At 31.3% G+C, this 13,295-nt stretch overlaps 1 protein-coding gene across 5 annotated transcripts in view; it reads right to left on the reverse strand.

The window, feature by feature from the left end:
• LOC125068257 (POU domain, class 6, transcription factor 2) overlaps positions 1–13,295 on the reverse strand; it is a 143,208-nt gene that overhangs the window by 99,988 nt on the left and 29,925 nt on the right. For all 5 annotated transcript variants that reach the window (XM_047677344.1, XM_047677345.1, XM_047677347.1 and 2 more), the window contains one exon: positions 10,222–10,319. In XM_047677344.1, coding sequence (XP_047533300.1) covers positions 10,222–10,296 — 75 coding nt within the window. In that variant the 5' untranslated portion in view covers positions 10,297–10,319. The remainder of the gene's footprint in view (positions 1–10,221; positions 10,320–13,295) is intronic.

The following is a 13,295-nucleotide window of genomic DNA, read 5'->3' on the forward strand; positions in this document are numbered from 1 at the left end:
GACAGATAGACGGAGTTACTTTCGTATATTTCATAGTTGTGAGTAAATAGGATTTAGATATAAAAGTGTAGAATAGTATAGATTAAAAATTATTGAGCCACTCACAAGTTGATACAAGAATTTACTTGTATAGTTGTTATAGTGTAAAAATGTCAGTACACTTAATAGCGAACTCAATAAATCTGGGCTACGATTGATAATTTTTTGACATAGATTAAATCGTGATTATGAATCTAGGATCTAGAGAACTATAGTCTTAAAAGATTGCCATTAAACAAACGAGACATTTAAACGTTACATACGTTTAAATGTCTTTTACATCGAGTTAAAAAAATATAATAATACATTTCTCTTTTGCTAAGCTTTAAGCTAATTTATTTTTTCCTGCTATATTTCAAATAAAACGTAGCTGTAATTACTAATGAGTAATGCTTCTAAAAGCATCTAAAAGCACTGTCACAAATAAATGACAATGTTCAATCCTTCAATGATGCCAGTACAAAAAAAAATCGTTTAAAAATAAAATGTTCTTTAGTTATAGCAATGTATAATGATTCATTTAAAAAAAATATTGTTAGTATTGTTAGCCGCAAGTCTAAGCTAGCAATGAATTCTCTTAGTGCATTAGTCGTAATAGCCTTATTGGGTGCACTGATAGGTGACAATCCATTTTATCTCGTGCCTGAATGAATCTATTGCTTTTTTAAATAAGATTTTTCATTTGTGATTGTAAATGTATCATTCATTTTCGTTTCATTTTTAATTGTTGATTATTTGAACAATAAAAATGATTGAACTTTTTTTTTATTCACAACTTTTTTTATATGAACGCCATTATTAGATCTTATAAGCTTTTAGTTTTTTATCAAAGTACTGACATTTGAAATTTAATATCGGTATAGACTTAAGTATACTTGGGTAATCTGTTGGCTAATGGTCAATACAGCCTATATATATTGGCGCTGTAAGAAATAATCATTCTTTACACCACCAAAGACCTAAAAACTTTGGGAACTAAGAAGATATGTCTCCTGTATATGTTATTACACCGGCTTACTCACTCTTCGAACTGGGACACAACAGTACCAAACAATATTGTCTAGGAGTAGAATAATCTTATTACAAGTATAATTATATCGATAAAAAAATGTATCTTTATTATGTATATAATATTAAATATACAATTATTTATTTTAAATACGGTTCGTCATTATAAATAGAGTATTAAAATGTAACAACTTATTTAATATTGACTACGAATAAAAGTTTAGAGATAATATATTTATTATTGAAATAAATTTTTAACGTTGTTTGATAACATCACAATCAATTGAAAGGGTAAATATTAATTGGAAAGTTCTCTTCACACCACAAACAATCTGTACGAGTATAAGCATCGCGAAAAAACATTCTAACGGCAAAATGTACGTGAAACGGAAAATTAATTTTCTGTAATGAATTTTTCCATTTTACGTGTTCGTGGCATACATATTTTTTTTGTTCTTAATTATGATCACTTTATTTCTATACCTTTATAATGTATATAATAAATAACATTGAACTTATTAATTGAAAAAAAAAACTCAAAATTGGTTATTAATCTGAATGTGGTCCCACGAAATTTAACGATCTTAAGCAGGTGAAAATATTACTAGTTTCAAAATAAAAAGGAGTAGTCTTGCCAAATTCAAACGTCACAAGCCCAAAAGCATTGCCACCACGGTAATTAAAACTAAATTCGGTCGCATTAGACGTAGAATCACGTGCTAATAGCACAGGGCTAGCAGCCGCGACGCGAGCCTGACAAACGACTTTGATCAATCACCGTCTCTGGCCAGCCCTGGCCAGGCGCGATTTGTTTCAACCCTACCTCGAATCGCATAATTACGATTCTAATCTCTATGTATATAAAAATAGGGAATATATTTTACTGTGTTACATGTAAATGACGTCAGTCTTGTGAAATATGATGTAGGATTCTTTCGTAACCAAAACTTATTTGATGATATTGTTTATTTATTAGTGAGGATAATTAAATATTAGAATCAACGGCAGTATATCGTAAAATATTTGCTTTATATTTAATTCTTATATAGATAATTTTACTACGATAACACAAAAAAGCTACGAAAAATCAGTCCATCCTCTTTTCTGTTACGTTTTTTTTTATTTTATTTTATAAAACGCTATACTAGGTACAGTTGTAAGAAAAAAATACATTTTTTATTAGAATTTTTGAGTAGACTTCAGAATGCGTAGAGTCGTTATGTACGAACAAAAGTAACAATAGTTCAACTCTTCAAAATGTTATTTGTTATCGAGATATGTTATGGTAAAAAACGACCACATGTACTCTCTTCTATGAAAAAAAAAATACATTTTTTTTTGTTACAATAGTGTCCCTCCAGTGTAAACTTTAAGTGTAATGAATATATACAAACCCTGGCAATTTAAGTGTGTGTTTTTTTTGTTTTTTTTTTTAAATAATTTCTACCACAAATAAACGCTACAAGGGTTTTGATGGCAGTTCGTATAATCAGAAACTGGAACTTTGGAGCTGGAAAAGATTCCTTTGGTTTTGATGATGCAAGCAATTAATGTACATATCTATTTATTTATATATAGCATCGGAAGAGCAAATGGTTCATGGTGATGTTAAGTGGTCACTACTGCCCATATACATTGGTACCGTATGAAATTTGAACCATTCCTTACATACCCAATGCGCCACCCTTGGGAACTAAGATGTTACGTCCCTTGTACCTTTAATTACACCAGCGCAAAGACCCAAACTGGAATACAACATTACTAAGTATTAAAATTTCGCGGTATAAAGCGAGAATATGTATTTATATGGTAAAAGTTGTAGAATATTTATAATTGATAATACAAATTACAAATTATCGAATTTAAATTTTACTGCGGCTAAGCGAAAGGCCTTATTACTAAGATATTTAGCAGTAACGGTGTATGAAGTGCTTTTTTAATTTGTTGCTGTGTCAGAGCGATGTACGTTCTTATAATAATTAAGAAAAGAAGATGTGACAAGTTATCAAAGTGTCTATTTAATGATCGATAACCATATTTGCTCGAAAGTGCTAAAATTGTCTTCATGGCGTAATTAAATAGTGAAGTAAACGTCATTAACAAAGCTTGTAACTGTCCCATTGCTGAGCTAAGGCCTTCTCTTACGTTTTGAAGAAGATTTTGGAGCTAATTCCACCACCCTTCTTCAATGCGGAATGGTGGATACACATAAGGTAGAATTAAATTGAAATTAGATACATAGGTTTCCTCGTAATGTTTTCCTTCACAGCCGAGCACGAGATGAATTATAAACACATATTAATCACATGGAAATTCAGTGGTGCGAGTCTGGGTTTGAAACCGCAATCATCGGTTAAGATGCATGCGTTCTAAACACTCGACTATCTCGGCTCATTCATTATCCCTATAAAAAAAGTTACGTAAGTAAGTTTCAAAGTAGCGTATATTATGATATCGTAACTCACAAACCGTCGTACATAACACCGTCGTAATATCATCGTATTTACCATAACTGATATACAATAAGGATTCGTTAAATATATCATCATTACTTTTTAGCATTTATTAAATTCAAATAACCTTAATGAAAATTATATACTAATTTCAAAGTTTTTACCCTTTATAATATAATTTTGTACAAAATATCCTTATATACAAAATAGTAATTATTGTTATATTAATATAAAGATTTAAATTTTTTAAATGCCAATAGTGATAGTGCTATGAAATTTTATCATAGTGGCGAAACTCTTGTGTTTTTAATTAAATCTCTACATAGTATATAATAAAACTAAGTCGCTTCCCGCCGTCTGTACGCTTAGATCTTTTATACTACGCGTATAATATATGTAACGGTTTTAAAAGCGGTTTTTTATCAATAAACAGATTGATTTGACATATTTTTTTTATGCATATTATAGTAGAGAAAAGCCAAGAATTTCAACTTGAGTTCATTAGCAGTACTTCTCGGTAGAATCCCGATATATTACTATAAGGTCGTGGATTCACTAAATTTGTTAAGTATAGTTAATTAGTAAATTAAATTTTAAGATACTTTAATTTAAATTTAATTGACTCTGCAAAGTGACGATTGAAATGTTGAATCTACTTTATTAAGTATATTTTGATTATATGATATATTTTATTGTGTTAAAACCCACCTGCATTCTAGCATCGTGAAATATGCTCGATGCTTTCTATTCTTGGACACTTACACTTAGTAACTCATCATCCTTCTGCCCTTATCCCAATTTTACTTGGGCAGCATGTCATCTTCTTCCGTACTTCTCTGTCGGACGTCATCTCACAAGTAACATTCTTTCTAACCATATCGTCTTTCACACAATCCATCCATCGTTTCTTTGGTCGTCCCCTACCTCTATATCCATCCACATCCATGCTCAAAAACCTCAAAACTACACTTAGTAACTCTACTCTTACTTTTTGTGTTCAAACTTTTATTAAACTACGCCTAGGAATATGTGCGTCAAATCTTGTGACTGACTTTTAGAGTAGTTTCAACTAATATTCTACACATACTACAGACATATCATGCATTTATTCCAGGTTAGTATATGTATTAATAAATTGTTATTGTATATCTTTAAACGATCGTTTGTAAGTAACGATTTATAAGTCAATCCTTTAAGTTCTTACGTCACGTTGAAACTTACGAAACGTTTTTAATGGGATGGTTTTGAATGACGCCGAATTGAATTCTAACCGTTAGCAAGACGAATGATTTTGGTAAACGCTTTGATAAATACATAGCTAATAATAATTACAAATACAGTATTTAAAACGGGATATTTACCATGTTTTTTATTCTAATTTTTGTCTTGACATAGATAATGTCGAAATATACGTCGAAATATCGAGCTCCACTAAATAAAAATAAAAAAACATGGTAAATATCCCGTTTTAAATACTATTAGTAATAAAAATAACAATGTTAATTTAAAATCTTATATTACAAATACAGTTTAAAAATTACTAAAGAATATAGAGACACAAGAATTTTAAGCTTTTGTAACATATAATATCATCTAGGTCTACACCGCGACTTCTTGCGTTTAATTTATGATAACTATGTAAACTATTTTATACAGTTAGCCAAATTAAATTATTATAAGTTACGTGTAGTTTTAAACAGATTAATCGTCCTTAATAAAGTATCTATTTAATATAAAAAATGTTTTAGTCATAGTTGTAGTTCCTGAGGTAAGCTTTTCAATTATAAAAACTTCATACATATGAAATATTTTTAGCAATAGGTAAATAATCATTCGTTAACTATGAACAAAATCGTTCAACTTAAAATGCGTGCCAAAATTGTTTATTTCGTACAAAAAAAAATATACCTTTCATAATCGCGCGAATCTAATTTAGGCAAACATTTCACCGAGTTATTTCTTATGTTATGAAATATGAATAATATTTTCAAAATAAATAAATTAACTTGTTTTCACTTAGCTTTACGAGTTTTATTACGGCCGGATTGATATAAACATGCGTAGTTAGTCCTGAAATATTTAACAATTTATTATGGCGTTTTGAACAACTTTTTTATATATTTTCATATCTCATATCCTAAGCATGTGTGCGTGGGTATTTATTTAAAAGTACATTTTAGACGGTGGTATGTCCCAAATCTAACTATGATTACAAATGCAAAAGGGAGTATTTTTGTTTCGCTTCTACGTCTTAACCATTCAACTGCTGAAGTGAAGCTGCATGCAGAAACTAGTTAAGTAAAATATTTCATTAATTTCTTGGAGATAGAATACGTAAGCTTTAGTTATTTTTTGTATCTTGTCAGAATTTTTGTACAAGTACTTCTTACTAATAGTTCTATAAATAGTACATGTTTGGTAGGTTTGATGGTCTTAATAAATAAGACCTTTGCCTGCTATTTTCGATCTTAGAAAACTTTATTTAGAATCCTCTCTAATCCTCCTAGACAGAGTGAAGCATTGATTTTCAATTTAAAAAATAGATATTTAAAAAATATATCCATAAGGAACGCCAAAATTAATTGTAGGCAAACAATTTTAAACAAAACAAAAAGTTGATATAGTCAAGAATGTGTTATAAATAAAGTATTAATTCAGTTCATCCAACAGTAAAGAGGTTTGTTAAAAAGACAAATCACAGATTAAAAATGTGTCGTTTGATGGAAGATTGGAGATAAATGAGTTGCAAAATTAAATGAAAATCTTCCGTCTCTCTCATACTTCGTTAACCGCTATCTTTGTCTCGCTCAACGTTAATTCCTCCGTCATATTCATTCAATTTCTTTTGGACACTGATTGTTATGCTTGCTTTATTTTTAAGTGGAAATCATATTCTCGATTAGTTTGTTTTAGCTCTTTGATAATTTTAAGGTACTTACGTACAGTAACGTGCAATTTGTTTATTTATTTTTCTACTTTGATGATTTCTTGAAAACTTATTTCTTTGTAATATAATAATATATATTTTTTTAAATAATACACAATATTGTAACATATGTAAGTTTGATATGTAAAGAGTAATTTATTTTTTGCTAATTATATATTAGGTATATTTGTTGATTTTTTTTTTTACAATTAGTTTAAAAAATAAATATTTATGCCGTATTGGACATGCATATCGTAGCTAGTACCAAAACCGCATTAAAAAAAAATTACCTCGACATTTTCACTATAAGTTTGTAAATTTACAAGGCAATTAAAATAAAAAATGGGATGCACCCCACCGCCACCCCTTTAATTATGATTTTTTGCATTTTTTAATGATAATAAATTTGCGTGGCTGCGGCGGCGTACGCTCATAACGGTAAGTTTTTTTTTGTTGAATCTGATCACCTCTATAAGCGACATCGCTTTTCCTTGATATTAAATTATACTACTTTTCTCGTTTAATTTTATTTTTATATTTTATAAGCTTAGTTACATCCTACTACCAAGTTTATTTCGTAAATTAAATCGTTTCAAATTTTTATATTTCAAGTTTTTTAGTAGCGATGTTTACCCGGAGCTGGTCCGAGACATTCAAAAAAGTTTACGCGCTAAAAGTAAACAGGCAGACAAATGTACACAGGGAACGATGGATGGATGGACACATACATAAATGGATGGATGAATACGATAAAACATTGTGTGCACAATCACTCTTGCTCGATACATAAACGCAACCCGCACAAATCCCCCTTAAAATATAGTTAATTCATTGAATTTTATAATTTAACGATCCAGGTATTTCAAAAGAAACGCTGATTCAAATTGATACTGTATCGGAGAGGAAATCTCGCAAAAAAGCCCACCGGTTAATGAAAAAAAACTACACGCAGTCAATATTTGATGAGAGCCAATTTAAATGTTCGTCCACTTGTAGACATCGCATAGTTCGCTGTTGCTGTATCGCACATATGGGGGGGCAACGCCCGCCGATTTCCCGAAAAAAAGAAAAACGAAGAAAAATAAACATGGCGGCGCCTCCGTGCGCGGGAAAAAATGCAGATATAATGCCAGTAATAATAATAATAATAGGCGATCGGCCGCCGGACCGGGCCGCCCGACCCCACCCAATTTTCATTCAAATGTGCTTGCGTTTTTTATTTTTTTTTATTTTTTCCCAATATTTTTTCGGGATTTCCATTAGTAAAGCGTCTGTGGGGATAGTTTCGGGGACTAGTTTCGATAACTGCTTAAAGGGTTACTTATTTTACGTGTTATATTATTCCATACGGTTAAATTAGACCTTTATTGTGTTCTGCCGTTACATGACTCCTTAGACATTGCAAAAGGATGAGAAAGACGAATAGTTTCTTAAACTTTATATCTTTAATAAATCGTGTAGGAATATCAGTTGAAAATTAAAAGTGGATCTAATATTAGTATAGGTTTAATTTGATGGTAGAATAAAATATACAACAGCTGTGGTAGTTTGAATACGTGCTTTAATGAAATGGCGCGAAAATAACAGACATGCGCGCGTAAGTCGACATTTTATTTCGTAAGGTTGTTTTATAATCCTGTTTAGATTTTCAAAATTAGAACTCGATGTAAAACTTATTGAAATACAAGTTGGTGTACAGTAACGTTTTATTTAAATTTGAATAAATAAAAATAAGGACTCTTCTTAATTTTGTACGTAATTTAAAATAATATATTTTAATATAGAGTATTAAACTTTTAAAAATAGAATTGTATTTATTTATTGTGTATTTGATTTTTGTAATGTTTGAAATTATTTATGATGAGACGAGGAAATAAAAGTGAACTTAGGTCCAGAGTCGAATAGGAGGGAAAACATCGGAGGACACGCGACACAATGCGACATGACATTCAATTTAAACCCGGACGACGGACCACGCGTTCAATAATTAACATAATGTACTTTTTCTCCTTTTTGCACTTCCCGTTTGACACTCCATCACTCATGGAAATTCCATTTTCAATGCTGCTATATGAGGGTTGGGGTGCGGGGTGGTCTTTGCATCCGCGCAATGGACATGGCGGTTTCGGGGGCGAGGGTGGTCGAAAAAAAGATTGTTAAAAAGGCTGGCCCCCGCGACGGCGGTGTGTGAGTGCGTGTGTGTAAAAAAAGCTCACTAATCGATACTATAGATTCTGAGGCAAGTAGGTTGCGCCGGTACCACGCCGATTGGTCGGCTGCGATCGTTTCGAATTTTTTTACGGAGGCCTCTAACGAAGCGGTGGATGTTTAGTCTTTCGGCGCAATCGTGAGCACCTTTTGAGCTGAGCGCGGCCGAGTCGTCTTTTTACCGTCCGTTGCTGCCTAACTCGACGGTCAACACTTGAAAATTAAGCGTGCATATTCGCACTTAACTTTGTCCTTGTTCCTACTCTTTCAGCCACGTGTTTATAAAGAAACACATCGGGGTCTTTTGTTTTGGGTCGAGTTTTAAGTTTTGCTTTAAGCTTAACTTTGATACATGTTTTGTGTGAGTTGCTTGGTCGATTTGTGACTTTTGACGACGAATTCAATCTTGTTCTTTATGATAAGATAAAATTAAAAATACGTAAATAAATATATTTTAATTTTTTATACGTATGATTTTTTTTTGGATATCTCTGTCGTTTTAGTAACTAGTCGCTGGTTAATATTATACTAGAATTATTCATTTCGATTTTTATGTTGTGGACTTTAAAAAGTATTTATGAAGTCGTATGAAATTTCAATTTCTGAAATAAAATTGAAAATTTCACAATACATAGACAAAGAAACATGCATAATCCAAAGCCTTATCTTTAGCAAAAGATCAACTTGACCAGAAGTCTAACATTTATAGACTGACATGTGATACACTATTATTTTTATATATAAAAACAAAATTATACAATAAAATATTTTTTTGATAATAAACAAGATCTGCCTGTATAACATACAGGTGCATTCAAAGAAATTAACCGTCACGATATCAAATCGCGATCACACTTTACCTAAACCAATTGCCGCATTCCTTTGAACTTGGTTGCATTGTCTCCCTATTTCACACTAAAGTGGATCCCTGGTCTAACCCCGGTTCTCCTTTTGACATCGTTTGTTTCGCCCTTTTGCGGATTAAGGGGTTTTTTTAATTCTCTTGTCACAACTTTCGTGGTTTTGTTGATCGAATGTATACGAACTTCAAGTATTTCGGTTCGATAATAATCAGATACAGGTTAATGAGGAGTTTTGTAAATTGAAAATAGTTTCTATTTGTCTTAGACTACTAATATTGTTTTATTAGTACAACAATAACAAAGCAAAGATCATCTTAAGTATTGCAAGGAGTATGGAAACCTTTGTTTCTTATAATTATTTAATTAATAAGAGATTTGAAATAATCTACTTCCTCGTGAAGAAGAAGATTAGCGTTTTTTTATTAAGTTTTAATTAACGGCTTATTGTTGCCGCTTCTAAAAATTTTAATTGATTCTTTTAAATGAAATAAAAGTTTCGTAAGATAGATAAATTAAATTAAATTAGAAATTAATTAAAACCTTTAGCTTTCTGTATATGTTTTGTTTCGTAATTTTGTAACCATCTAAGATTTTATAAAGCCAACACTTTAAACAAAAAAAAAAATATTAAAAGAACACTTTCCGAGAAAAGAAGCTAAGATAAAGAGGACAAATGATAACAATGTGCTGTAATAAGTAAGAGGTAGTAGGTTAAGAGGCTCACCTCATTCTTCAGGTTGATGGGCTCTTGCTGCGGCCGGGGCGGCGAGTGCCGGCCCCCCTCCGCGCCCTCCAGCATATCAGCCTCGCATCCCGACTCGTCTGAAAATAACAATATTAGATAAATACACGTATGCCACTGATCTCATAATAAAAAAAAAAACTTTACATTATACGTTATATAGATTTAAGTTAAGTTAAAAATACAATTAGTTATAGAGATTTTTTTAAACAATATAATTAAGTTGTTAAACTATTATTAACAAAATAAGAAATAAAAATATCTTTACTATTGTTAGAATCGATTACTGAGAGATTTGTAATTGACTCTCGAATTATGAGATGAATAATAATTGATATTGTTTTTTAGTATATTATATTTTAACTGTTTATAATCTTTAAATGCCACAAAGAATATAAATAAATTATGATTGATACTTTTACGCAATCTTAGTTGAATAGCGTATAGATTCGCAGAAAACGAATAACGCAACAAAATAGAAGGGACGAAACGCACACAAAGAATAATACTCACACAGGCAAAATAAAGAATGTAACAAAGAACGAGTAACCATGACCGTTCCTAACACGTCTACAAAACTCGGGTCAAGATATGCCGAGTGAGGACGGAAACAGATTATCTTTTATTCGTAAGGATTGATAACATTTTGCATGTATTATAACTCATATTACTAGTGACTTTAAATTTTGATAAAGAAGGAACTTATTTAAATCCTCTAATAGTTCCAAGTTCCATGAAAGAATGTAAAATAATTCTGATTTAAATACAGAGATCATATAGCCAGTTAAAAGTTTTAATAATGCGTCGAGAAAATCCTAGACATTTTAAAATAAAAAGATCTGAAGATAAGAAACATTGGAAGAAATATTTTAATACCTATTGGCCTAATTTAGAGATAAAAAAGTGCACTGAATATGTTAAAACTTTACAATTACAGATTACAGAGAAAGTCAATAAAATAATGACGAGATGTCTTTTATCGGAGGTGAAAAACAAACAATAAAAAATATCAAAATTACAATCCAACTTATTTAAAAATAAAACTATTTTTAAAAACAGTTAAAACAAGATTCAATATTAGAAACATACTCTTTTCTTCATTCTGAACATTGAAACAACATAGAAAATAATATACGATCCAATATAAAGCAACACACGCACACATCGAAGATAAATTGAAGAATAACACAACATGCCGTACGTACACCCAAATAAAGGAACGGAGCAAAAGAACGCGCAACCATGACCGTCCCCAACGTGTCTGCAAGTAGGTCAAGACCCGGCGAATTAGGAAGGAAAATTCACGTCTATTTACCTGGGGGAAACCGTATCGTCGTCTCTGATGTTCAGCTACACAATTGTGAACGAACTTAACTCGAGTTGATGATGAGATGCATTTAAGGAAATCTATTTAAAATGTTTATAATTTTTTTATGATTATGATAAAAAAAATTATTCGTTAAACTATTAAAATTTTTTATTCGTTTTTGTTCTTGATTTAAAGTATTCTAGCAAAATATTCATTTATCAAACATATCGTCATCATATAAGCTAAGCCGGTTTGTTTATTCATTGTACTGCACTGATTTCACTAGAAGCCTCAGTAAGATCTACAATACTGGGAATCACATCGAATAATAGTTCCGTTTGATTTTGTTTGCTTTCCGATAAATTCGAATGATTCTTCAATTCCTTATAGTCGATAAACTCATATTTTACGAGTTCTAAGATACAAAACTTATATTCGTCGGCATATTTTTCCGGATTAAGAACATTTACACCAACAATATTTAACGCTTAAGATTACGTATAATATATTTCTAGTCGTTCATCGTAATAATTTATGATAGTTTTTATTCTGGGAAGTGTTTTATCTTCTCTATGTGTCTATATAATTGATCTTACTTAAGCAATAATATAATATATATGTAAATTCATCATCTAATTTTAATATTTTTACAAAGCAATTTAGCAATATTCCTGACTCAATCTCGTTTATAATGAACTCGTTAAAGTGGCAGATTTCCAAACGAAATGTGATCAATGTGAAAATTTTCACTTAAAAACAAACACAGTAAAAGCGTACGAGCACTTCAATCAGCTCGGCTCCAAACAAATCCGAACCTTAACAACATTACAAACTAAGACACCACCGATCATTGTTCTGCAAATAGCCGACCGGCCTAAGCAATAGGAACTGATGCCAAAACGTAGCAGCCGTCGAATATGATTGCTCCTAATGCGGCGGGCGATAAGGGGGTGAGGCTAGGTTTGAGAAGGGGAGGGGGGTTACTGCGTCGCGCCGTGTTTCTGACCGAGCAGTAAGTCTGGCTTAATCCTATCGGAAACGCGGACCCCCATTGAAGATCGGCGAGGACTCAATGCGGGGCACCGATCCGTCGATATATCTCGAGATATCGGTTTAGTCAACGTTGGTTTTGTGATCGGTGGCTGTATTCGAGTGAAACGATTTATCAGCTGAGAGCGGCTGTTAATTATACATCGTACGTTGCAAATAATTTTTGCGGATGTTTGCACTAGTATTATAGTTTATACAAATTACGGCGAGTCACGATAACAATCTATACGCATATATTATAATTCAATACCTATTAGCCTGTGGCGCCGCTGCGTTTTCTAATCAGATAATATTTTATTATTAGAACGTTACTATTGGTAAATTAGATTCTTAAAGAACTACGCTTTTACTAATTGCGTTAATGAGTATAAATACAATTAATCCAGCATATTTTATATATTATATTTTATTTTATTGAGTAATTGCACCAATATAATACTTAAAAAATGTATATAATTTTTTCCTCAAATTAATCCAAATGCATCCCTATAGTAGTGGAAATGAATTCATGAACATTTCCTCCCAATTCAATCAATGCTATTTACAAGGAGTTCATTTAGGAATCGATGCCATATAATGTACCTGATTATGTATTTGGTCGTTAATAAATCATTGTGATTTTTTTCAGTATATTTTATGGCATTAAAAGTAAGTAAACAATGCCACATTCATAAAACAATTTTGCAGTAATATTCTA

The sequence above is a fragment of the Vanessa atalanta genome, chromosome 13 (assembly GCF_905147765.1).
Source record: "Vanessa atalanta chromosome 13, ilVanAtal1.2, whole genome shotgun sequence".
NCBI lineage: Eukaryota > Metazoa > Arthropoda > Insecta > Lepidoptera > Nymphalidae > Vanessa > Vanessa atalanta.